Source organism: Ranitomeya variabilis, chromosome 1, assembly GCF_051348905.1.
Source record: "Ranitomeya variabilis isolate aRanVar5 chromosome 1, aRanVar5.hap1, whole genome shotgun sequence".
Classification (NCBI taxonomy): domain Eukaryota; kingdom Metazoa; phylum Chordata; class Amphibia; order Anura; family Dendrobatidae; genus Ranitomeya; species Ranitomeya variabilis.
In genome coordinates, this window is record NC_135232.1 from 777656840 (window position 1) to 777684056 (window position 27217).

Below are 27217 nucleotides of genomic sequence, written 5' to 3' on the forward strand. Positions count from 1 at the left end.
GTCTTGACATTTTATCTTCTGTTTCTTGTTCAAAGGTGGTTGTTTTTCAGCCTTCCTTACCTTGGCCATGTCCCTGAGTATCGCACACCTTGTGCTTTTTGTTACTCCAGTAACGTTGCAGCTCTGAAATATAGCAAAACTGGTGGCAAATGGCATCTTGGCAGCTTCACGCTTGATTTTCCTCAATTCATGGGCAGTTATTTTGTGCCTTTTTTGCTCAACACGCTTCTTGTGACCCTGTTGGCTATTTGCCATGAAACGTTTGATTGTTCGGTGATCACGCTTCAAAAGTTTGGCAATTTCAACACTGCTGCATCCCTCTGCAAGACATCTCACAATTTTGGACTTTTCAGTTGCCTAATAATTAAGCACACCTTATATAGGGTTTTGATGTCATTAGACAACACCCCTCCTCATTACAGAGATGCACATCACCTGATTTACTTAATTGGTAGTTGGCTCTCAAGCCTGAACAGCTTGGAGTAGGACAACATGTATAAAAAGCATCATGTGATCCAAAAAAACAACTTGCCTAATAATTCTGCACGCAGTGTAGAAGTGGGATAGTAATGCTAAGTATGATGGCAAAATTGGCGCTGGCCATGTTGGTGGTGTACTCGAAGCAGCACAACAAGGCACACATGTCCCACATGGAAGGCCACTCGCTGGTCGTGAAGTGGTGTTGTCCCACAGAGCAAATAACTTGTGCGTGCTGCATCTCAAACACCAGTATTGCCTGCTGCTGCAAACACAGTCTATCCAGCATGTACAAGGCGAACTTTCACCTTGTGGGTACTTGATATATGATGTGGTGAGCGGGAAGGCATAAGTGAAGCTGTAGCTCAATACAGGCAAGCAGTAGAAGGGTGTGAATGTCAAAAGTGCGCATAGACTGCCCACACTTTCTGACCGGATGAGGAGGCAGTGGAGGAAGCAGAATAGGAGGAGAAGCCAACATGGAAAGTAGTAGTAGCAGCCAACTAAAAGGGGTTGTCCACTACTAGGGCAACAAGGGATCAAAATATTTAGCTCCATAAAATAATAAAGCCTATTCTCGCCTCCTGTGCTGGCACCGTTCCCACAGTGTTAGCACTTTCTATCCCCGTGGCTCTCATGTGGTTGTTGTGACACATGTTGCCAGTGCCCGATCAGCGCTGGAATCACTGTCCCCGCCTTCTGACAAATCAACATGAGGAGGAAGTCCGGGCTGCAGCAGATCTCATACTTCCTCTTCCTGCTGAATTCGACAGGAGGCGGGGACAGTGACGCCAGCGCTCATTGGGCACCAGTGTCACATGTCACAACAACAGCATGGGAGCACCGGAAGACCAAGTGCTGACACCGCAGAAATGGCACCAGCATGGGAGATGAGTATTATTATTTTATGGGGGGCCAAGCAAGGGGTATGAGAACAAACTGTCCAAATAGTGGACAACTTCTTTGAGGGCTAGGGGCTGGCCTCAAGACTTTATAGCAGCTGACGTAATAGTGAGGGGCCAGCTGCATTGCACAGTAGCAGCCAACGTAATGGCTGGGGGCAGGCCTCAGCGCTTTGTAGTAACTGGCGTAATAGCTAGCGGATGCCTGCGGTGTGCAGTAGTAGCCAACTTAATGGCTAGGGGCCAGCCTCGGTGCTTTTGCCCTCCTATCCCTCTTTTGCTGTGCTACTGGGGCAGCATGACCACCACCTCTTCCTCCGAACTCGGATGGCCTTGACTCCATGTTGAGTCTAGAACCTCATCATCCCCATTGCATCATTACACCTCTCCACTGTGTCCTTAATGCTGCTGCCCTACTAATACACTTCTGTCTTTGATACTTCTCCCCTCTGCTAATCCCTTCATTGTCTTAAGGTTCCAAAACATATCCACTTCAAGCTACTAACACTGACCTACAAAGCTGTACTTAATCTGTCTCTTCTATATATCTCTGAAGTACTCTCACAATATCTCCCACCACATAATCTCCAGTCCTCCCATGATCTCCTTCTCTCCTTCACAATTGTATGTTCTCTATCACCTGCAAGACTTCTCCCAAGTATACCCCATCCAATTATCCCCTACATTCCTTAATCCGATTATCGAATTATCCGATTATCCCCTACGTTCTCAAATTTCAAGGGGAACTTGAAAATCCATATATTCAGAACAGCTTACTGCCTGCAATGCCCCCGCAGCCACCTCACCAACACCAAAGGTGGTGCAGCTGCCAAACCTACGGTCTCCTTCTTCATTATCCTACAGAATGTATGGCCACAATGGGTAGGGTCCTCTCCCTTCTCTTCCTCGGGGAAGCCCATGCAAAATGCTTGTTGGGGCCTGCAGAGTCACATTGGGGCAACCTATTATATGAGTAAGCCATGCTGTTTTATTTTTGGTGACCATTTAGTTTTCACCATGTTATATCCACTCTCAACTATGCATGCACCTGTTTTCTCTCAATGATTGAGGCATATTATTGAATACCTTTTCTTCACTTTAAATGCTATTTTTGATATAATGGTATTAATACATATTATACTCCAATCCTCTTGGGACTACACCTGGACTACTGGTCATGCACTGTATATTAACTATACTAGCTACTAGGGTTGAGCGAAACGGATCGTTCATTTTCATGTCGCCGACTTTTGGCAAAGTCGGCGTCTCATGAAACCGAGCCGATCCCTGTGTGGGGTCTGCCATGTGGTACGCGACTTTCGCGCCAAAGTCGCGTTTCAATGACGCTAAAAGCGCCATTTCTCAGCCAATGAAGGTGGACGCAGAGTGTGGGCGGCGTGATGACATAGATCTCAGTCCCCACCATCTTAGAGAAGGGCACTGCAGTGATTGGCTTGCTTTCTGCGGCGTCACAGGGGCTATAAAGGGGCATTCCCGCCGACCGCCATCTTACTGCTGCTGATCTGAGCGTAGGGAGAGGTTGCTGCAGCTTCTTCAGAAGCAGGGATAGTGATAGGCAGGGTACATAAAGCTACAAACCGCTTGTGCTGTAGCGATTTCCACTGTCCAACACCACCTTTTGATTGCAGGGACAGTGGAAGCTACATTTTTTTTTCCTCAGCGCTGTAGCTCATTGGGCTGCACTAGAAGGCTCCCTGACCCTGATAGCTGCGTTGCTGTGCCTGTGTGTACGCCGCTGTGCAAACCAACTGCTTTTTTCAAAGCACAAATCCTGTTTTTCCTTCCTTTCTGCACAGCTATCTTGTGTGTTTGTCCACACTTTTGTGTGCAGCAGTCCTTTTTATAGCTGCCTGCCATACGTTTCTGAGATAACTGCAGGGAGATAAATATTGGCAAGTCTGCCTCCGTGCCATTGCTGTGTGTGGCATCTGTCTCTCATTGTGTGCCACCAAAAACACTGTGTAATACTTGGCCATTTTTTTTTTTTTTTGGGTACATTCTCCCCTTTCAAAAAAAAAAATTAGTGGGAGATAAATATTGGCAAGTCTGCCTCCGTGCCATTGCTGTGTGTGGCATCTTTCTCTCATTGTGTGCCACCGAAAACACTGTGTAATACTTGGCCATTTTTTTTGGGGGGGGGGGTACATTCTCCCTTTTCAAAAAAAAAAAAATTAGTGGGAGATAAATATTGGCAAGTCTGCCTCCGTGCCATTGCTGTGTGTGGCATCTGTCTCTCATTGCGTGCCACCGAAAACACTGTGTAATACTTGGCCATTTTTTTTGGGGGGGGTACATTCTCCCTTTTCAAAAAAAAAAATTAGTGGGAGATAAATATTGGCAAGTCTGCCTCCGTGCCATTGCTGTGTGTGGCATCTGTCTCTCATTGTGTGCCACCGAAAACACTATGTAATACTTGGCCAATTTTTTTTTTTTTTGGGTACATTCTCCCTTTTAAAAAAAAAAAATTAGTGGGAGATAAATATTGGCAAGTCTGCCTCCGTGCCATTGCTGTGTGTGGCATCTGTCTCTCATTGTGTGCCACCGAAAACCACTGTGTAATACTTGGCCTTTTTTTTGGGGGGGGGGTGTTGTGAAATTGGATTTTGGGCTCCCCCGGTGGCCACTGGTGGAATTGAACTGGTGTGCATCATCCTCTCTGTTCACCTGTTTCCATCAGGATGTGGGAGTCGCTATTTAGCCTTGCTCCTCTGTCACTTCCATGCCGGTCAACATTGTAATCAGAAGCCTTTCTGTGCATGTTCCTGCTGCTAGACAACTCCCAGCTAAGTTGGACTTAGTCCTTGTTTGTTTTTGCATTTTGTTCCAGTTCACAGCTGTAGTTTCGTTTCTGTGTCTGGAAAGCTCTTGTGATCTGAAATTGCCACTCTGATGTTATGAGTTAATACTAGAGTCTTAAAGTAATTTCAGGATGGTATTTTGATAAGGTTTTCAGCTGACCATGAAAGTGCCCTTTCTGTCTTCCTGCTATCTAGTAAGCGGACCTCAATTTTGCTAAACCTATTTTCATACTACGTTTGTCATTTCATCTAAAATCACCGCCAATATTTGTGGGGGCCTCTGTCTGCCTTTCGGGGAAATTTCTCTAGAGGTGAGCCAGGACTATATTTTCCTCTGCCAGGATTAGTTAGTCCTCCGGCCGGCGCTGGGCATCTAGGGATAAAACGCAGGCTACGCTACCCGGCTACTGTTAGTTGTGCGGCAGGTTTAGTTCATGGTCAGTTTAGTTTCCATCCTTCCAAGAGCTAGTTCGTATGTTTGCTGGGCTATGTTCTCTTGCCATTGAGAACCATAACAGTTTGACCGGCCAAAAAGGGTTAAATTAATTGACAGAGAAAGGAGAGAAAAGAGAAGTCTGCTGAAGATTTTTTTTTTTTTTTCTCAGTTCTGAGTGTGCTTGTAATTGAATCTCTTGCAAGTCTGCCTATATTGCAGCCTTTCTCTCTCTCTCTCCTTCTAATCCTGGAATGGCTCTGTGTTCACCTGTTTAAAATGGATATTCAGAGTTTAGCTGCAGGTTTGAATAATCTCACCACGAAAGTTCAAAACTTACAAGATTTTGTTGTTCATGTTCCTATATTTGAACCTAGAATTCCTTTGCCTGAATTTTTCTCGGGGAATAGATCTTGCTTTCAAAATTTCAAAAATAATTGCAAGTTGTTTTTGTCCCTGAAATCTCGCTCTGCTGGAGATCCTGCTCAGCAGGTCAGGATTGTGATTTCTTTGCTCCGGGGCGACCCTCAGGATTGGGCTTTTGCGTTGGCTCCAGGGGATCCTGCGTTGCTCAATGTGGATGCGTTTTTTCTGGCCTTGGGGTTGCTTTATGAGGAACCTCAGTTAGAACTTCAGGCGGAAAAGGCCTTGATGTCCCTATCTCAGGGGCAAGACGAAGCTGAAATATACTGCCAGAAATTCCGTAAATGGGCTGTGCTTACTCAGTGGAATGAGTGCGCCCTGGCGGCGAATTTCAGAGAGGGTCTCTCTGATGCCATTAAGGATGTTATGGTGGGGTTCCCTGTGCCTGCGGGTCTGAATGAGTCCATGACAATGGCTATCCAGATCGATAGGCGTCTGCGGGAGCGCAAACCTGTGCACCATTTGGCGGTGTCTACTGAGAAGACGCCAGAGAATATGCAATGTGATAGAGTTCTGTCCAGAAGTGAACGGCAGAATTTTAGACGAAAAAATGGGTTGTGCTTCTATTGCGGTGATTCAACTCATGTTATATCAGCATGCTCTAAGCGTACTAAGAAGCTTGATAAGTCTGTTTCAATTGGCACTTTACAGTCTAAGTTTATTCTATCTGTGACCCTGATTTGTTCTTTATCATCTATTACCGCGGATGCCTATGTCGACTCTGGTGCCGCTTTGAGTCTTATGGATTGGTCCTTTGCCAAACGCTGTGGGTATGATTTGGAGCCTCTTGAAACTCCTATACCCCTGAAGGGGATTGACTCCACCCCATTGGCTAGCAATAAACCACAATACTGGACACAAGTAACTATGCGGATTAATCCGGATCACCAGGAGATTATTCGCTTTCTTGTGCTGTATAACCTACATGATGTGTTGGTGCTTGGATTGCCATGGCTGCAATCTCATAACCCAGTCCTTGACTGGAAAGCTATGTCTGTGTTAAGCTGGGGATGTAAGGGGACGCATGGGGACGTACCTGTGGTTTCCATTTTATCATCTATTCCCTCTGAGATTCCTGAATTCTTGACTGAATATCGTGACGTTTTTGAAGAACCTAAGCTTGGTTCATTACCTCCGCACCGGGAGTGCGATTGTGCCATAGATTTGATTCCGGGTAGTAAATACCCTAAGGGTCGTTTATTTAATCTGTCTGTGCCTGAACATGCTGCTATGCGAGAATATATAAAGGAGTCCTTGGAAAAGGGACATATTCGTCCTTCGTCATCTCCCTTAGGAGCCGGTTTTTTCTTTGTGGCTAAGAAAGATGGCTCTTTGAGGCCGTGCATTGATTATCGGCTTTTGAATAAAATCACGGTTAAATATCAATATCCGTTGCCACTGCTGACTGATTTGTTTGCTCGCATAAAGGGGGCCAAGTGGTTCTCTAAGATAGATCTTCGTGGGGCGTATAATTTGGTGCGAATTAAGCAGGGGGATGAGTGGAAAACCGCATTTAATACGCCCGAGGGCCACTTTGAGTATTTGGTGATGCCTTTTGGTCTTTCAAATGCCCCTTCAGTCTTTCAGTCCTTTATGCATGACATTTTCCGTGATTATTTGGATAAATTTATGATTGTGTATCTGGATGATATTTTGATTTTTTCGGATGACTGGGACTCTCATGTCCAGCAGGTCAGGAGGGTTTTTCAGGTTTTGCGGTCTAATTCCTTGTGTGTGAAGGGTTCTAAGTGCGTTTTTGGGGTTCAAAAGATTTCCTTTTTGGGATATATTTTTTCCCCCTCTTCCATCGAGATGGATCCTGTCAAGGTTCAGGCTATTTGTGATTGGACGCAACCCTCTTCTCTTAAGAGTCTTCAGAAATTTTTGGGCTTTGCTAACTTTTATCGTCGATTTATTGCTGGTTTTTCTGATGTTGTTAAACCATTGACTGATTTGACTAAGAAGGGTGCTGATGTTGCTGATTGGTCCCCTGCTGCTGTGGAGGCCTTTCGGGAGCTTAAGCGCCGCTTTTCTTCCGCCCCTGTGTTGCGTCAGCCTGATGTTGCTCTTCCTTTTCAGGTTGAGGTCGACGCTTCTGAAATCGGAGCTGGGGCGGTTTTGTCGCAGAGAAGTTCCGATTGCTCCGTGATGAGACCTTGTGCTTTTTTCTCGCGTAAATTTTCGCCCGCCGAGCGGAATTATGATGTTGGGAATCGGGAGCTTTTGGCCATGAAGTGGGCTTTTGAGGAGTGGCGTCATTGGCTTGAGGGGGCTAGACATCAGGTGGTGGTATTGACTGACCACAAAAATCTAATTTATCTTGAGTCCGCCAGACGCCTGAATGCTAGACAGGCGCGCTGGTCGTTGTTTTTCTCTCGGTTTAATTTTGTGGTGTCCTACCTGCCGGGTTCTAAGAATGTTAAGGCGGATGCCCTTTCTAGGAGTTTTGAGCCTGACTCCCCTGGTAATTCTGAACCTACAGGTATCCTTAAGGATGGAGTGATATTGTCTGCCGTTTCTCCAGACCTGCGGCGGGCCTTGCAGGAGTTTCAGGCGGATAGACCTGATCGTTGCCCACCTGGTAGACTGTTTGTTCCTGATGATTGGACCAGTAAAGTCATTTCTGAGGTTCATTCTTCTGCGTTGGCAGGTCATCCTGGAATCTTTGGTACCAGGGATTTGGTGGCAAGGTCCTTCTGGTGGCCTTCCCTGTCTCGAGATGTGCGAGGCTTCGTGCAGTCTTGTGACGTTTGTGCTCGGGCCAAGCCTTGTTGTTCTCGGGCTAGTGGATTGTTGTTGCCCTTGCCTATCCCGAAGAGGCCCTGGACGCACATCTCGATGGATTTTATTTCGGATCTTCCTGTTTCTCAGAAGATGTCTGTCATCTGGGTGGTGTGTGATCGTTTCTCTAAGATGGTCCATTTGGTTCCCCTGCCTAAGTTGCCTTCTTCTTCCGAGTTGGTTCCTCTGTTTTTTCAAAATGTGGTCCGTTTGCATGGTATTCCGGAGAATATCGTTTCTGACAGAGGTACCCAATTCGTGTCTAGATTTTGGCGAGCATTCTGTGCTAGGATGGGCATAGATTTGTCTTTTTCGTCTGCTTTCCATCCTCAGACTAATGGCCAGACCGAGCGGACGAATCAGACCTTGGAGACATATTTGAGGTGTTTTGTGTCTGCAGATCAGGATGATTGGGTTGCTTTTTTGCCTTTAGCGGAGTTTGCCCTCAATAATCGGGCCAGTTCTGCCACCTTGGTGTCTCCCTTTTTCTGTAATTCGGGGTTTCATCCTCGATTTTCTTCTGGTCAGGTGGAATCTTCGGATTGTCCTGGAGTGGATGCTGTGGTGGAGAGGTTGCATCAGATTTGGGGGCAGGTAGTGGACAATTTGAAGTTGTCCCAGGAGAAGACTCGGCTTTTTGCCAACCGCCGGCGTCGGGTTGGTCCTCGGCTTTGTGTTGGGGACTTGGTGTGGTTGTCTTCTCGTTTTGTCCCTATGAGGGTTTCTTCTCCCAAGTTTAAGCCTCGGTTCATCGGCCCGTACAAGATATTGGAGATTCTTAACCCTGTGTCCTTCCGTTTGGACCTCCCTGCATCTTTTTCTATTCATAATGTTTTTCATCGGTCATTATTGCGCAGGTATGAGGTACCGGTTGTGCCTTCCGTTGAGCCTCCTGCTCCGGTGTTGGTTGAGGGCGAGTTGGAGTACGTTGTGGAAAAAATCTTGGACTCCCGTGTTTCCAGACGGAAACTCCAGTATCTGGTCAAATGGAAGGGATACGGTCAGGAGGATAATTCTTGGGTGACTGCCTCTGATGTTCATGCCTCCGATTTGGTCCGTGCCTTTCATAGGGCTCATCCTGATCGCCCTGGTGGTTCTGGTGAGGGTTCGGTGCCCCCTCCTTGAGGGGGGGGGTACTGTTGTGAAATTGGATTTTGGGCTCCCCCGGTGGCCACTGGTGGAATTGAACTGGTGTGCATCATCCTCTCTGTTCACCTGTTTCCATCAGGATGTGGGAGTCGCTATTTAGCCTTGCTCCTCTGTCACTTCCATGCCGGTCAACATTGTAATCAGAAGCCTTTCTGTGCATGTTCCTGCTGCTAGACAACTCCCAGCTAAGTTGGACTTAGTCCTTGTTTGTTTTTGCATTTTGTTCCAGTTCACAGCTGTAGTTTCGTTTCTGTGTCTGGAAAGCTCTTGTGATCTGAAATTGCCACTCTGATGTTATGAGTTAATACTAGAGTCTTAAAGTAATTTCAGGATGGTATTTTGATAAGGTTTTCAGCTGACCATGAAAGTGCCCTTTCTGTCTTCCTGCTATCTAGTAAGCGGACCTCAATTTTGCTAAACCTATTTTCATACTACGTTTGTCATTTCATCTAAAATCACCGCCAATATTTGTGGGGGCCTCTGTCTGCCTTTCGGGGAAATTTCTCTAGAGGTGAGCCAGGACTATATTTTCCTCTGCCAGGATTAGTTAGTCCTCCGGCCGGCGCTGGGCGTCTAGGGATAAAACGCAGGCTACGCTACCCGGCTACTGTTAGTTGTGCGGCAGGTTTAGTTCATGGTCAGTTTAGTTTCCATCCTTCCAAGAGCTAGTTCGTATGTTTGCTGGGCTATGTTCTCTTGCCATTGAGAACCATAACAGGGGGGTAAATTCTCCCTTTTAAAAAAAAAATAATAGTGGGAGATTAAGATTGGCATTTCTGCTTGAGTGCTGGTCCTGTGTGTGCCATCTGTCTCAAATTATTGGGGCACAGAAAACCTATTGTGTAACATTGGGCCTGATTTTCATTTCAGTGTCAGGCACCTATAAAGGTATATATAAATCCTACAGAAGTTTGAGTTCACCTTATAAGTTGTTTTACAGTAACAAATAGCGTTACTTTGGTTACGTTTTGCAAACAATGAGGAAGTCTAGTGGAAGAGGTCGTGGCCGTGGGCGGTCATTGTCAGCTGGTAATGATGGTAGTGGTGGTGGAGCATCAGGTGGTCGTGGTAAAAGCAGTACAGCACCTAAGTCTCGAGTTGTTGAGCCAGGTTCGTTGTCTGGCTACACAAGGCCTCGAACGCTCTCTTTTCTGGGAGTAGGAAAACCACTTTTGAAGCCGGAGCAGCAGGAACAAGTATTGGCTTTCATTGCTGACTCTGCCTCTAGCTCTTTCGCCTCCTCCTCGGAAAGTGCCAAATGTCAGAGCAGTGCATCGTCAGTGGATGCTCCCGGTCAGGAACAAGTCGCTTCCTTGTGTCCTTCACTAAAAACAACAGTTAAGGATGCGTCAGTCGACACAACAGGTTACTCCATGGAGCTCTTTACACACACCGTTCCTGGGTTAGACAGTGAAACAGTTAACAGGCCATGCCCATTAGAAGTTGAATCGGACATGGAGTGCACAGATGCACAGCCACAGCCAGATTACTATGCTGTTCCTTTGACTCAGACCAGAACATTGCCCTCGCAGTGTACTGAGGCAGAATCAAACCCAGCGGAGACTATGGTGCCCTGTCACGAACGCTATACCACCGGCTTACACGGTGACACAGACGAAATTGCACACGACATAGTAGAGGAGGTCATAGATGACCCAGTTGTGGACCCCGATTGGCAGCCATTGGGGGAACAGGGTGCAGGCGGCAGTAGTTCTGAAGCGGAGGAGGAGGAGCCGCAGCAGGCATCAACATCACAACAGGTTCCATCTACCGGGCCCGTATCTGGCCAAAAACGCGTGGCAAAAACAAAACCAGTTGGAGGACAGCGTGGCCATCCGGTTAAAGAAGCTCAGTCTGCAATGCCTGAAAAGGTATCCGATAGTAGAAAGAGTGCAGTCTGGCATTTTTTTAAACAACATCCAAATGATCAGCGCATAGTCATCTGTCAAAAATGTTCAACAACCTTAAGCAGAGGTCAGAATCTTAAAAGTCTAAATACAAGTTGCATGCATAGACATTTATCCACCATGCATTTGCAAGCCTGGACTAACTACCAAACGTCCCTAAAGGTTGCAGCACCCTCGGCCAATGAAGCTAGTCAGCAACGCTACATCCCTTCCCTCCCTGTAAGCCGACCATTTACCACACCACCTGCAGTATCCGTGCAGCTTTCGTCGCCAGGCCAAAGCAGTCAGGGAATCACCAGGTTAGTAGTAGGAAACACTGCATGTAGGGAACCGGCAAGAATACCATCTCCAACCCTCTGTCAGTCACCCATGTCCACCGGCACCACCGCTAGTTCCACGATCTCCAGCTCTCCAGTCCAGCTCACCCTACATGATACTCTTGTTAGGAAAAGGAAGTACTCATCCTCGCATCCGCGTACACAGGGTTTGAACACCCACATTGCTAGACTAATCTCATTAGAGATGATGCCCTACCGGTTAGTTGAAAGCGAAGCTTTCAAAGCGCTGATGGACTACGCTGTACCACGCTACGAGCTACCCAGTCGACACTTCTTTTCTAGAAAAGCCATCCCAGCCCTCCAAAAGCATGTTAAAGACCGCATCGTCCATGCACTCAGGCAGTCTGTGACTACAAAGGTGCACCTGACAACAGATGCATGGACCAGTAGGCATGGCCAGGGACGTTACGTGTCCATCACGGCACACTGGGTGAATGTGGTGGATGCAGGGTTCACAGGGGAAAGCAAAATTGGGACAGTTCTGCCTAGCCCACGGTCAAAGAAAGAGTTGGCTGTAGGCGTTCGCCCCCCCTCCTCCTCTTCCTCCTCCTCATGCAGAAGCGAGAGCTCGTCCACAGACCGCAGTCGCACATCCACTCCATCCACAGCTGCCACTGTTGCACACCAGGTGTGCCATTATGGGATAGCTAGTGGCAAGCGTCAGCAGGCTGTATTGGCAATGAAGTGTTTGGGTGACAACAGACATACCGCGGAAGTTCTGTCCGAGTTCTTGCAGAATGAAACTCAGTCATGGCTGGGCACTGTACATCTTGAGGCAGGCAAGGTAGTGAGTGATAACGGAAGGAATTTCATGGCTGCCATAGCCCTTTCCCAACTGAAACACATTCCTTGCCTGGCTCACACTTTAAACCTGGTGGTGCAGTGCTTCCTGAAAAGTTACCCGGGGCTCCCCGACCTGCTCCTCAAAGTGCGCAGACTTTGCTCGCATATCCGCCGTTCGCCCGTACACTCCAGCCGTATGCAGAACTATCAGCGGTCTTTGAACCTTCCCCAGCATCGCCTAATCATCGACGTTGCAACAAGGTGGAACTCCACACTGCACGTGCTTCAGAGACTGTGCGAACAGAGGCGTGCTGTTATGTTTTTGTGGGAGGATACACATACACGGGCAGGCAGTTGGATGGCAGACATGGAGTTGTCAGGTGTGCAGTGGTCGAAGCTACAAGACCTGAGTCAAGTCCTTCAGTGTTTTGAGGAATGCACACGGCTGGTTAGTGCAGACAACGCCATAATAAGCATGAGCATCCCCCTAATGCGTCTGCTGATGCAAAGTTTGACGCACATAAAGGAGCAGGTGTCTGCAGCCGAGGAAGAGGAAAGCCTTGATGACAGTCAGCCATTGTCTGGTCAGGGCCGTGTAGAGGACGCTGTAGCGGGCAAAGAGGAGGAGGAGGACGAGGCGGATGATGGGGATGAGTACTTTTTGAATGAGGAAGCTTCTCCTGGGCCAACAGAAATTAGTGGCGTTGCAAGGCCGGGTTCTGTTTTTTTAAGGGAGACAAGTGACGTAGATTTGCCTGTAACTGCCCCTCCAACAAGCACAACCGCAGATTTGACAACTGGAACTTTGGCCCACATGGCGGATTATGCCTCACGTATCCTCAAAAGGGACGCACACATTATTAAAATGATGAGCGATGACGATTACTGGTTGGCCTGCATCCTTGACCCTCGCTATAAAGGCAAATTGCTAAATATTATGCCACATGAGAACCTCGAACAAATCTTAGCAACCAAACAAGCTACTCTTGTAGACCGTTTGATTCAGGCATTCCCATCACACAGCGCCGGTGATGGTTCTCACACAAGCTGCAGGGGGCTACATGGCAGAGTTGTTAGAGGTGCACAGATCAGAAGTGGCGTTGGACAGAGGGGTTTTCTGACCAGGTTGTGGAGTGATTTCGCAATCACCGCAGACAGGACAAGTACTGCAGCATCTATTCAAAGTGACAGGAGACAACATTTGTCCAGTATGGTTACTAACTATTTTTCAGCCCTTATTGATGTTCTCCCTCAACCGTCATTCCCATTTGATTACTGGGCATCCAAATTAGACACCTGGCCTGAATTGGCAGAATATGCGTTGCAGGAGCTTGCTTGCCCAGCAGCTAGTGTGCTATCAGAAAGAGTATTCAGTGCTGCTGGTTCAATATTAACCGAAAAAAGGACTCGTCTGGCTACCCAAAATGTGGATGATCTCACCTTCATTAAAATGAACCACTCCTGGATTTCAAATTATTTTGCCCCACCTTTCCCGGCTGACACCTAGCTTTCCTATAAAAAGGTCTTGCTTGTGGAGTGGTCTTACTGAGTGTTCAAATCTCTTAATTTGCAGCAGCTGTTTGAACAGCATTCGACATATTTACACATCCCCCAATGGGAAAACTCCCCCCACGGGGCCGTTGTCTCACTCTCGACACTTGGCGCAAGCACCCGTTAGTTACAGTGCTGTTTGTCAGAAGAGGTGGGTGTGCTCGCTTTTGGTCGACGGCACTGCCACTGGGTCCCTCATAGTACAATGTAGTGTCTCTGGCGGTGGTGGTGCGCACCCAACGTCAGACACAACGTTGTAACATGAGGGGCCCTGGGGCGGTACCGCCGGCCACAAGAGAGTTCCCCCCCCAGCTCAAACTGTGCTCTACCACGTGCAAAATTATCTCGCACAGCTCCACCAATGTTTAGTCTATGCGCTGACATCATTCAATGCCTGGCACTGACAATACCAATTTGTTGACATCTATGATGCTAGTTAAAGTAGTCTGGGTCAGTGTCCTATATTGACACCAGTAAATACTAATTTACTGCCAAATTACTTTGTCATAAACTCTGCAAATGAGCCCACCCCTGTACCTAAGCATGCCACCCTTTTTTTATTTATAGTTGTTTTGCGAGACATTAACATCTATTTATTTTTTGGGAGTACTAACTGTGTCAGACACTTCTTGCAATACTCCTCCACTGACCACAATGCTGCCTGCCTGTGTATCCATGTAACTGATTTAAAACTGCCATGAGCCTATTGTTTGTTATTTTAGGCCTTTGTTAGCCTGTCTGCGGTCCCTACTTGCAATACTCCTCCACTGACCACAATGCTGCCTGGAGTGCCTGCCTGTGTATCTATGTAACCGATTTAAAACTGCCATGAGCCTATTGTTTGTTATTTTAGGCCTTTGATAGCCTGTCTGCGGCCCCTACTTGCAATACTCCTCCACTGACCACAATGCTGCCTGGAGTGCCTGCCTGTGTATCCATGTAACCGATTTAAAACTGCCATGAGCCTATTGTTTGTTATTTTAGGCCTTTGTTAGCCTGTCTGCGGTCCCTACTTGCAATACTCCTCCACTGACCACAATGCTGCCTGGAGTGCCTGCCTGTGTATCCATGTAACCGATTTAAAACTGCCATGAGCCTATTGTTTGTTATTTTAGGCCTTTGATAGCCTGTCTGCGGCCCCTACTTGCAATACTCCTCCACTGACCACAATGCTGCCTGGAGTGCCTGCCTGTGTATCCATGTAACCGATTTCAAACTGCCATGAGCCTATTGTTTGTTATTTTAGGCCTTTGATAGCCTGTCTGCGGCCCCTACTTGCAATACTCCTCCACTGACCACAATGCTGCCTGGAGTGCCTGCCTGTGTATCCATGTAACCAATTTAAAACTGCCATGAGCCTATTGTTTGTTATTTTAGGCCTTTGTTAGCCTGTCTGCGGTCCCTACTTGCAATACTCCTCCACTGACCACAATGCTGCCTGCCTGTGTATCCATGTAACCGATTTAAAACTGCCATGAGCCTATTGTTTGTTATTTTAGGCCTTTGTTAGCCTGCCTGCGGTCCCTACTTGCAATACTCCTCCACTGACCACAATGCTTCCTGGAGTGCCTGCCTGTGTATCCATGTAACTGATTTAAAACTGCCATGAGCCTATTGTTTGTTATTTTAGGCCTTTGATAGCCTGTCTGCGGCCCCTACTTGCAATACTCCTCCACTGACCACAATGCTGCCTGGAGTGCCTGCCTGTGTATCCATGTAACCGATTTAAAACTGCCATGAGCCTATTGTTTGTTATTTTAGGCCTTTGATAGCCTGTCTGCGGCCCCTACTTGCAATACTCCTCCACTGACCACAATGCTGCCTGGAGTGCCTGCCTGTGTATCCATGTAACCGATTTAAAACTGCCATGAGCCTATTGTTTGTTATTTTAGGCCTTTGATAGCCTGTCTGCGGCCCCTACTTGCAATACTCCTCCACTGACCACAATGCTGCCTGGAGTGCCTGCCTGTGTATCCATGTAACCGATTTAAAACTGCCATGAGCCTACTGTTTGTTATTTTAGGCCTTTGATAGCCTGTCTGCGGTCCCTACTTGCAATACTCCTCCACTGACCACACCAATGCTGCCCGTGTACCCCTGGAACCTATTTAAAAGTTCATAGAGCCTAGTTATATATTTTATTTACTATTAATAAGGCCATGATGGACTACGCTGTACCACGCTACAAGCTAACCAGTCGACACTTCTTTTGCGAGAAAAGCCATCCCAACCCTCCACCAGCATGTAAAAGACTGCATTGTCCATCCACTCTGGCAATCTGTGAGTACAAAGGTGCACCTGACAACAGACGCATGGACCTGTAGGCATGGCCACGGAAGGTTACGTGTCCATTACGGCGCAATGGGTTAATGTGGTGGATGCATGGTCCACAGGGGACAGCCTACTAAGTCTGTCTGCAGTCCTTAATTCAAATTGTCCTCCACTGTCTAAATCGGAGCTTCAACCTTCTGGCTTTCGGCCTATAGTATCAGAAATTAAACTGCATTTGGCCTTTAACTTTGGTTACGGCCTACTAACGGTGTCTGCCGCTCCCTGGTGTTGTTCTCCACTGTATAAAGCTGAGCTTCAACCTTCTGGCTCTAATTTTATTTTTATTTTTTTTAAGTGCTGGTTGGGGCATAATACCTCTGTTTGCTGCTCCCTGGTGTTTGCCCTCAACTGAATAAAGCTGAGCTTCCACCTTCTGGCTTTCGGCCTATAGTATCAGATATTAAACTGCATTTGGCCTTCAACTTTGGTTACGGCCTACTAACGGTGTCTGCCCCTCCCTGGTGTTTGTCCTCAACTGAATAAAGCTGAGCTTCAACCTTCTGGCTCTCATTAAGTGCTGTTTTTTAAAAAACTTGGTGGTTACAGCCTACTAACGGTGTCTGCCCCTCCCTGGTGTTTGCCCTCAACTGAATAAAGCTGAGCTTCCACCTTCTGGCTTTTGGCCTATAGTATCAGATATTAAACTGCATTTGGCCTTCAACCTTGGTTACGGCCTACTAACGGTGTCTGCCTCTCCCTGGTGTTTGCCCTCAACTGAATAAAGCTGAGCTTCAACCTTCTGGCTCTCATTAAGTGCTGCTTTTTAAAAACTTGGTGGTTACGGCCTACTAACGGTGTCTGCCCCTCCCTGGTGTTTGCCCTCAACTGAATAAAGCTGAGCTTCCACCTTCTGGCTTTCGGCCTATAGTATCAGATATTAAACTGCATTTGGCCTTCAACTTTGGTTACGGCCTACTAACGGTGTCTGCCGCTCCCTGGTGTTTGCCCTCAACTGAATAAAGCTGAGCTTCCACCTTCTGGTTTTCGGCCTATAGTATCAGATATTAAACTGCATTTGGCCTTCAACTTTGGTTACGGCCTACTAACGATGTCTGCCCCTCCCTGGTGTTTGTCCTCAACTGAATAAAGCTGAGCTTCAACCTTCTGGCTCTCATTAAGTGCTGTTTTTTAAAAAACTTGGTGGTTACAGCCTACTAACGGTGTCTGCCCCTCCCTGGTGTTTGCCCTCAACTGAATAAAGCTGAGCTTCCACCTTCTGGCTTTCGGCCTATAGTATCAGATATTAAACTGCATTTGGCCTTCAACTTTGGTTACGGCCTACTAACGGTGTCTGCCCCTCCCTGGTGTTTGTCCTCAACTGAATAAAGCTGAGCTTCCACCTTCTGGCTTTCGGCCTATAGTATCAGATATTAAACTGCATTTGGCCTTCAACGTTGGATACGGCCTACTTACGATGTCTGCCCCTCCCTGGTGTTTGTCCTCAACTGAATAAAGCTGAGCTTCAACCTTCTGGCTCTCATTAAGTGCTGTTTTTTAAAAAACTTGGTGGGTACAGCCTACTAACGGTGTCTGCCCCTCCCTGGTGTTTGCCCTCAACTGTATAAAGCTGAGCTTCCACCTTCTGGCTTTCGGCCTATATTATCAGATATTAAACTGCATTTGGCCTATTAGTGTGTTTGGGCCCTTAAAACAGTGTCTGCTGCTCCTGGATTTGCTACTCCACTGAACAAAGCAATGCCGCCTGTTTAGTCCTGTTACCAATTTTGAACTGCATTTAGCCTACTTTATTCTTTGGCCCTATATCTGTTTCCTCCTCATCCTGCCCATTGCCCAGCCACTGCTAGATGAGTCTGCTGGTACATTGACCTAGACCACTACATTCCCCTTGCACTCTACACAGCCAGAATCTGACCCTGCTGAAAGTAAGGTTCCCCTTCCCACATGTTATACCACCTTACACAGGGACAAAGAGGAAGGTGCAGATGAAAGTGCAGGTTCCTTCATCAGGTGGGGGGGCATACTCGTTGGCGACGTCACTGGCACAGGGCCCCTCAGAGTACGCAAAAGTGTCGCTGCTGGTGGGAGGCGCCCCCGCCGTGCAAACACACCGCTGTACTTTGAGGGGCCCTGTGCCAGTGCCAATGCGAACGAGTGGGCCCCCCCTGCTTGCTCAGGATCACAGCACTTGCTACGTTGAAATACTTACCTCTCCCTGCTCCACCGCCGTGACGTAGTCCACGATTCCTGGGCCCACTAAAACCTTGAACCAGCCCTACCCCCCACAACTTTTGCCAAATGACCCCCAAGTTCCAATGAACAACTATTATTATAAAGTTAATTAAGATTGACAAGCTTCAGAAACAAGAATGGATGTTTTTGGCATTAAAATGGGCACTGTAGGTGCTTTCCTGGCCTCCACTCACTGCCGACTATGCTTCCCCATTGACTTGCATTGGGTTTCGTGTTTCGGTCGATCCCCGACTTTTAGCGATAATCAGCCGACTGCCCTCGACTCGACTCTGGACAAAGTCGGGTTTCACAAAACCCGACTCGATCTTTAAAAAATGAAAGTCACTCAACCCTACTAGCTACCCATTTATTATGTACTAACATTGTCCTGCTGTTATTCTGCTCTCTTGTGTCTCTTGTGGGCTAGGGGTGTTCTTATTTAATTTTGCATGTGTTTTTAAATGGTTTTAAGATTTATTGTGTTTGTTGTTTCCCCAATAAATTGTGATTTATATATTTGATATTCATTCAGGTGTGCAAACCATTTATTGCTTGGTCTTTTCTCTTTTTCAAATTCATGATCTAATTTTCCATGCATAGTCAGTCCAAGGTTTCATACAATTGACATGGTTTGCTGAATCACTGTTTGCTAGTTGTCTATGGCTTTATTTATTTCTCTTCAAACGATTAACTACTAAAATCACAACAAAAGTCATAAATGATTATGATGAAGCAAATATTTCTTGACACTAAGGGATACATTCTATTTAAATTGTGAGATAAGTACAATAATAGACAAGTTACTTACCAGGAAACTGAAACATGGTTGGCATTAATTTGAACAGTGGTCTTGATTGAGTGATAAGAGTCAACAGAAAATAAAGCACTGGGCTGATTACGAATGCAAGTATCGACACGAGTGTCCAGAAAGATATTTCAAAAATTATCTGTAGGTTTTAGGAAAATGATCATAATTGTAAATAGACATTGCAGTTTTAATAAACATGCATTTAAAATTATTAGATTTTAAAGGGAACCTGTCACCCCGTTTTTTCAGTATGAGATAAAAATACCGTTAAATAGGGCCTGAGCTGTGCTTTATAATAGTATATTTTTTGTCCCCTGATTCCCCACCTATGCTGCCAAAATACCTTACCAAAGTCGCCGTTTTCACCTGTCAATCACGCTGGTCTGGTCAAAAGGGCGTGGTGAAATGCACAGTACATTCGGCAGTTGCGCATGCGCAGAACACTACGCCAACGCCGGGAAGATAAGCAAGAGGTGGAGGAGAAAAAGCCATTTCACCACGCCCTTTTGACCAGATCAGCGTGATTGACAGGCGAAAACGGCGACTTTGGTAAGGTATTTCGGCAGCATAGGTGGGGAATCAGGGGACAAAACATATACTATTGTAAAGCACAGCTCAGGCCCTATTTAACGGTATTTTTATCTCATACTGAAATAACGGGGTGACAGGTTCCCTTTAAGTGTAGACACCATAAATAGTTTAATATACTTTTGGTACAAAATCATTTTTTAAGTAAAACATTTTTCTAAAGCTATGGACACTAGGGTCTGATTCATTAATACTGGCATTTCATACACCAGTCTTAATGATGGGTATGCAGGAATAAGACGCACCTAATTCATTATAAGGCGCATGCCACTTAATGAATTAGGCATATCTTATCAGTGGCATGTGTCTCTGTGTGCCTCTCAAAAAATGTCGCTTGAGTCAGGGACTGTAGTAACATTTTTAGTGCAAGGAACACTGCCACCTTTAGTTAATTCGTCAGATGGGCTTCGCCATGCCCTATCCCACCCTGACTTTACCACAGCTTTGACCATTCTGGCAGAGCTACCCAAAATTTGTCAAGAAAACATCAAAATTCACAAAAGCAAGAATTCTGGTGTATACACAGTAAACAATTGGGGTCTAGGTGTTTCCCATCTGAGCAACTTGCAGTCCATTGCTTGTTGTCAAGACTAATCCATCTATAATTACAGACAAGCAGGACTAATAAGAGGAAGTGGGGGCATGTCCCTACAAGCTTGATGCTGCTCTTAGCTTTTAAACAGAGTGTTACAGGATCTTGCTGCATACAGCTTCTTTATAGTGCACACTAGGAAAGCTGCTGGGCTTTTACCATGCATAGATTTGTCTAAGACTGTTTTTATAAGTCATTCCCTTGTTGTGGTCAATAGTCTGCTAATTTTAATTATGTAATTTTGACCTCCATTGTTTCCCCATGCCTGTTTCCAATGTGTTTTGTTTTCATCGTCATGTTTATATAGCTTCTATTGAGTCCAGAATCCAGTGGGACAGTCACAATTTTGAGAGCTGTCCTGGTGTTCCAGGAGATTTTTGTATGTCCCAACTTTAATTTGAACATAATGTTGGAGCAAGAAGCCAACAGATTGAGTAGAAACTGAAATATCTGTAAGGTCATCCATGTCACTCTAACTGTGAGGAGACTCATACTATGTGGAGTAAACTGTGGTAAGCATCATACTGTGTGTGGGGGGCTGCAGGGACATTATTCTGTGTGTGGAGATCTGTGGGGACATCATTATTTGTGAGAGGGCTATAAAGGAATAATCCTGTGGCAGACTGTGAGGGGCATCAATCTGTGAGCATTTGTGTGTGTGTGGCTATGGGAGCAGTATTCTGTCTAGGGGGACTGTGAGGAACATCATACTACTGGGGAACTCAGGGACCCATTATATTGTCTGTTGGGGAATTTATTGTGAGGAAATCATGTGGGTGGCTGTGGATGACTTCATATTATAAGTGGTGGACTTTGGGGGCAACATAATGTTTGAGGATGGATATATGGGAATCGTGTGTATGGGGAGATTGGCAACATTATTTTGTGTGTGGGGAAATGTACCATGGGGCATCATACTTTTTGTGGATGGCTGTGGTTGGCATCACGCTTCATGTATATTCATTATACTGTATATGGGGAACTGTGAGGGTATCATTCTCTGAGAGAGGCTGTGGGGGTGTCATATTGCTTGGGGGTATTGTGGACAAAATTGAATCTCAAAATGTTTAAATTGGCGTAAAATCGTGAATTTCAGGAAATTTTACTCTAACTCGATCCTCTGCAAATTGATCCACTCATTTCTAATACCATTCATAACAATCTGTACAACATTCTTCAGCTTACAAAAAATTGCCTAACCATCAAATTTGTTTTAGACCTCCTTCACATGTCCTGGTGATTCCTGTACAGGAAAAACCTGGTGAGATCTGTTGTCCGAATTCATGTGCCATCCGTATTATTATTAATATTTATTGTTATAGCGCCATTTATTCCATGGCGCTTTACATGTAAGGAGGGGTATACATAATAAAAACAAGTACAATAATCTTAAACAATACAAGTCATAGCTGGTACAGGAGGAGAGAGGACCCTGCCCGTGAAGGCTCACAATCTACAAGGGATGGGTGAGAATACAGTAGGCGAGGGTAGAGCTGGTCATGCAGCGGTTTGGCCGATCGGTGGTTACTGCAGGTTATAGGCTTGTCGGAAGAGGTAGGTCTTCAGGCTCTTTTTTAAGGTTTCGATGGTAGGCGAGAGTCTGATGTGTTGTGGTAGAGGGTTCCAGAGTAGGGGTGATACGCGAGGGAAATCTTGTATACGATTGTGGGAAGAGGAGATAAGAGGGGAGTAGAGAAGGAGGTCTTGTGAGGATCGGAGGTTGCGTGTAGGTAAGTACCGGGAGACAAGGTCACAGATGTATGGAGGAGACAGGTTGTGGATGGCATTGTACGTCATGGTTAGGGTTTTGTACTGGAGTCTCTGGGCAATGGGGAGCCAGTGAAGGGATTGATAGAGGGGAGAAGCTGGGGAATAGTGGGGGGACAGGTGGATTAGTCGGGCAGCAGAGTTTAGAATAGATTGCAGGGGTGCGAGAGTGTTTGAGGGGAGGTCACAGAGCAGGAGGTTGCAGTAGTCAAGGCGAGAGATGATGAGGGCATGGACTAGGGTTTTTGCAGATTCTTGATTGAGGAATGAACAGATTTGTGAAATATTTTTGAGTTGAAGTCGGCAGGAAGTGGAAAGGGCTTGGATATGTGGTTTGAAGGAGAGATCAGCGTCAAGGATTACCCCAAGGCAACGAGCTTGTGGGACTGGGGAGAGTGGGCAGCCATTTACTGTAATGGATAGGTTCATTGGGGGGGGTCACGTGAGATGGGGAAAGAAGATGAATTCTGTTTTGTCCATGTTAAGTTTCAGAAATCTAGCGGAGAAGAAGGATGAAATAGTGGACAGACATTGATGGATTCTGGTTAGTAGGGAGGTGATATCTGGTCCAGAGATGTAGATCTGTGTGTCATCAGCATAGAGATGATAGTGAAACCATGAGATTCTATGAGCTGCCCCAGGCCAAAGGTGTATATGGAGAAGAGCAGGGGCCCTAGGACTGAATCTTGTGGAACTCCGACAGATAGGGGGCGAGGTGAGGAGGTGGTGTGTGAGTGGGAGACGCTGAATGTCCGGTCTGTTAGGTACGATGAGATCCAGGATAGGGCCAAGTCTGTGATGCCAAGGGATGAGAGGGTCTGTAATAATAGGGAATAGTCCACTGTGTCAAAGGCAGCCGACAGGTCCAGGAGGAGGAGGACAGAGTAGTGTCGCTTGCTCCTGGCGGTAAGAGGTCATTGGTGACCTTAGTTAGGGCAGTTTCAGTGGAGTGGTGTGACCGGAAGCCAGATTGTAAGCGGTCGAAGAGGGAGCAAGAAGAGAGATGGGAGGACAGTTCAAGGTAGACGTGTTGTTCCAGTAGCTTGGAGGCATAGGGGAGAAGTGATATAGGGCGATAGCTAGATACAGAGGATGGGTCAAGAGAGGGCTTTTTGAGGATAGGTGTGATGGAGGCATGTTTAAAGCTTGAGGGGAAAACGCCAGTTGTTAGTGATAGGTTGAAGAGATGGGTTAGGGTTGGGATGAAGACTGTGGTGAGGTTTGGGATGAAGTGGGATGGGATCGGGTCAAGTACACAGGTGGTGAGATGTGATCTTGAGAGTGGAGTGGAGAGTCGATCTTCTGTAATGGTGGAGAAGTTGGTTTTGGAGGTGGAGGGCTGGGAAGTCGGGAGGAAGGGTTCTGGGGGTTGTTGACCAAAACTGTCTCTGATGTTATCAATCTTCTGCTTGAAAAATGAGGCAAAGTCTTCAGCTGAGATGAGTGGGGATGGAGGAGGTGCTGGGGGACGGAGGAGAGAATTAAAGGTGTTGAATAATTGATCCGTATCCGTATGTACGTACAGTTAGGTCCATATATATTTGGACATAGACAACATTTTTCTAGTTTTTGTTATAGACATTACCACAATGAATTTTAAGCAACACAATTCAGATGCAGTTTAAGTTCAGACTTTCAGCTTTCATTTGACGGTATCCACATTAAAATTGGATGAAGGGTTTAGGAGTTTCAGCTCCTTAACATGTGCCACCCTGTTTTTAAAGGGACCAAAAGTAATTGGACAGATTCAATAATTTTAAATAAAATGTTCATTTTTAGTACTTGGTTGAAAACCCTTTGTTGGCAATGACTGCCTGAAGTCTTGAACTCATGGACATCACCAGACGCTGTGTTTCCTCCTTTTTGATGCTCAGCCAGGCCTTCACTGCGGTGGTTTTCAGTTGCTGTTTGTTTGTGGCCTTTCTGTCTGAAGTTTAGTCTTTAACAAGTGAAATGCATGCTCAATTGGGTTGAGATCAGGTGACTGACTTGGCCATTCAATAATATTCCACTTCTTTGCTTTAATAAACTCCTGGGTTGCTTTGGCTTCATGTTTTGGGTCATTGTCCATCTGTAGTATGAAACGACGGCCAATCAGTTTGGCTGCATTTGGCTGGATCTGAGCACACAGTAGGTCTCTGAATACCTCAGAATTCATTCGGCTGCTTCTGTCCTGTGTCACATCATCAATAAACACTAGTGACCCAGTGCCACTGGCAGCCATGCATGCCCAAGCCATCACACTGCCTCCGCCGTGTTTTACAGATGATGTGGTATGCTTTGGATCATGAGCTGTACCACGCCTTCACCATACTTTTCTCTTTCCATCATTCTGGTAGAGGTTGATCTTGGTTTCATCTGTCCAAAGAATGTTCTTCCAGAACTGTGCTGGCTTTTTTAGATGTTTTTTAGCAAATTCCAGTCTAGCCTTTTTATTCGTGATGCTTATGAGTGGCTTGCACCGTGCAGTGAACCCTCTGCATTTACTTTCATGCAGTCTTCTCTTTATGGTAGATTTGGATATTGATATCCCTACCTCCTGGAGAGTGTTGTTCACTTGGTTGGCTGTTGTGAAGGGGTTTCTCTTCACCATGGAGATTATTCTGCGATCATCCACCACTGTTGTCTTCCGTGGGCGCCCAGGTCTTTTTGCATTGATGAGTTCACCAGAGCTTTCTGTCTTTCTCAGGATGTACCAAACTGTAGATTTTGCCACTCCTAATATTGTAGCAATTTCTCGGATGGGTTTTTTCTGTTTTCGCAGCTTAAGGATGGCTTGTATCACCTGCATGGAGAGCTCCTTTGACCGCATGTTTACTTCACAGCAAAACCCTCCAAATGCAAGCACCACACCTCAAATCAACTCCAGGCCTTTTATCTGCTTAATTGAGAATGACATAATGAAGGGATTGCCCACACCTGTCCATGAAATAGCCTTGGAGTCAATTGTCCAATTACTTTTGGTCCCTTTAAAAACAGGGTGGCACATGTTAATGAGCTTAAACTCCTAAACCTTTCATCCAATTTTAATGTGGATACCCTCAAATGAAAGCTGAAAGTCTGAACTTCAACTGCATCTGAATTGTTTTGTTTAAAATTCATTGTGGTAATGTCTATAACCAAAATTAGAAAAATGTTGTCTCTGTCCAAATATATATGGACCTAACTGTATGTGACATCCATGTGATATCCGTGTATCTGTTTGCTGTCCGTGTGTTCATGTGTCACATTGGTGTGCCATCTGTGTGCAGTCAGTCTATGTGCTCGTGTGACAGCGCCTGGGAAGAAGAGGTACAGTTCGCGCTGTTCCCAGGCACAGCTGCTGAAGGCAGCTCTCATCATTGTCACCTGGTCAACCTGAGATTTGCACGACCAGGCGACAATCATGGGACTTGTATTCAACAGCATCTGTGTACCTCCTGTGTAAATAAAGAATTAAATTAAAAAAAATGGCATGGGCTTCCAAGTAATTTTCATAACCAGCAGAGGGAAAGCCCACGACTAGGAACTGATGTTAATAATCTGGGAAAAGGGAGAAAATCCAAAAAGGTTCACATGCTATTAAAAACAGATCACAGCTGTTTACTTAGCCTTTACTGGTGAATTTACATGGGAACCCAGAAAAAATGACGCAGGGTCTCCCTATAAATTCAAACCAGCAAAGGCTAAACAGACAGCTATGGGTTGAGTTATTGCACCCCCCCAGACTACCAACATTAGCCCTCAGTCACCCCAGAAATGGCGCATCCATAAAATGCTCCAAATCTTGCGATTAGCCTCACTCTTCCAACTTGCCCTGTGACTGTGGCAAGTAGGGTAATAGGGTTGGGGTTTATGATTTATATTGACAGCTGACATCAAGCCCAGGGTTAGTAATGGAGAGTTGTTTATAAGACATATCCATTACTAACCCCACAGTATGTTTTGAAATAACCAAAGCAAGAATAAAATCAGTTTCTTAACATAAGACAAAACACCGTATTACACATTTATTTAGAAATAAAAAACAAAGTTTTACTTTATGCGTAATCCATTGAAGTCCATGTCCCCTGTAAAAAAAACAAAAATAATAAACAACCATATCCCTCACTTGTCTGACGTGAAGATAATTCATTTGTCCCTTGATGAGTCTGGCTTTGCTACATCTAGATGTCACGTTGAACACTGGCATGATGCGATCGTTCAGCCTGTCATCCAGTAGAGACACTGATGATACATTATTAAGCGCAGCTCAGTCTCTGCTGGATGGCAGTGTGTATGTTCACATCAAGCCAGCTTTCAGCCTAGCATCTAGATGAGTTGTCAAGGGACAAATTAATTAACTTCACGTCATACGGGTAAGTGATCATTGGCATTGAAGGATTATCTTCATGCTGGACAGGTGAGGAATATGGTTGCTTATAATTTTTGTTTTTTTTACAGGGGACATGGGTTCAGTGGATTAAGCATAAAGATGAGTATAACTTTGTTTTTTTATTTTTAAATAAATGTGTAAAACAGGGTGTTTTGTTTTATTTCAAATAAAGGATTTTATTCTTGCTGTGTGTTTATTTAAAATAATTACTGTGGAGTTAGTAATGGATGCCTCTCCATTATTAACCCCTGGGCTTAATGTCAGCTGCCAGCACAAAGCATCAACCCCAACCCTATTACCCCACTTCCCACCGCCACAGGGCAAGTGAGAAGAGTGAGACTAAGAGCCAGATTTGGCACATCTTATGGATGCGTCATTTCTGGGGAGGTTCAGGGTTGATGTTGGTAGCCTGGGGGGGCGGGAGATATCTCTGGCCCCTTCCCAGGCTATTGATATCAACCCACATCTGTCTGTTTAGCCTTTACGTTTTTGAATTTATAGAGGGACCCTGCACCTTTTTAGGGGGGAGGTCCCCATAAATTCATCAGTAAAGGCTAAACAAACAGCTGTGAGCTGTTATTAATAACCTGGGAAACTTTAGGGATTTTGTACCTTTTCCCAGATTATTAACATCAGTTCCCAACTGTGGGCTTTCCCTCTGCTGGTTATGAACAATATGAGGGAACCTACGCCATTTTTTAAATGTAAAAAGGAGGGTCATAGCGGCTGCCGAATGCAACTCTCATCACTGTTGACTGGTCACACTGATCGCAGGAGACCAGGCAGCAATGATGAGAGCTGCCTTCACCAGCTGGCACCTGGGAACCACACAAACTTCTTCAAGCATGTGTCATTAGTGTGCACGTGTGCGGCACGCATTTTGTCAGGGCTGCTTATAAAACATACAGTTCATGAACTGTCCAAGAATTTCTGGACAGTTGGCGATCTTGATTAGGGTCATTTTTTTTTCATGTTGTTCATTTTATGCATTGTATAAGCAACATAAACCATAACAATAACAACA

At 45.8% G+C, this 27217-nt stretch overlaps 1 protein-coding gene across 1 annotated transcript in view; it reads right to left on the reverse strand.

Moving 5' to 3' along the window:
• ATP8B3 (ATPase phospholipid transporting 8B3) overlaps positions 1-27217 on the reverse strand; it is a 575725-nt gene that overhangs the window by 91169 nt on the left and 457339 nt on the right. The window contains exon 25 of the mRNA XM_077281130.1: positions 18893-19031. Coding sequence (XP_077137245.1) covers positions 18893-19031 — 139 coding nt within the window. The remainder of the gene's footprint in view (positions 1-18892; positions 19032-27217) is intronic.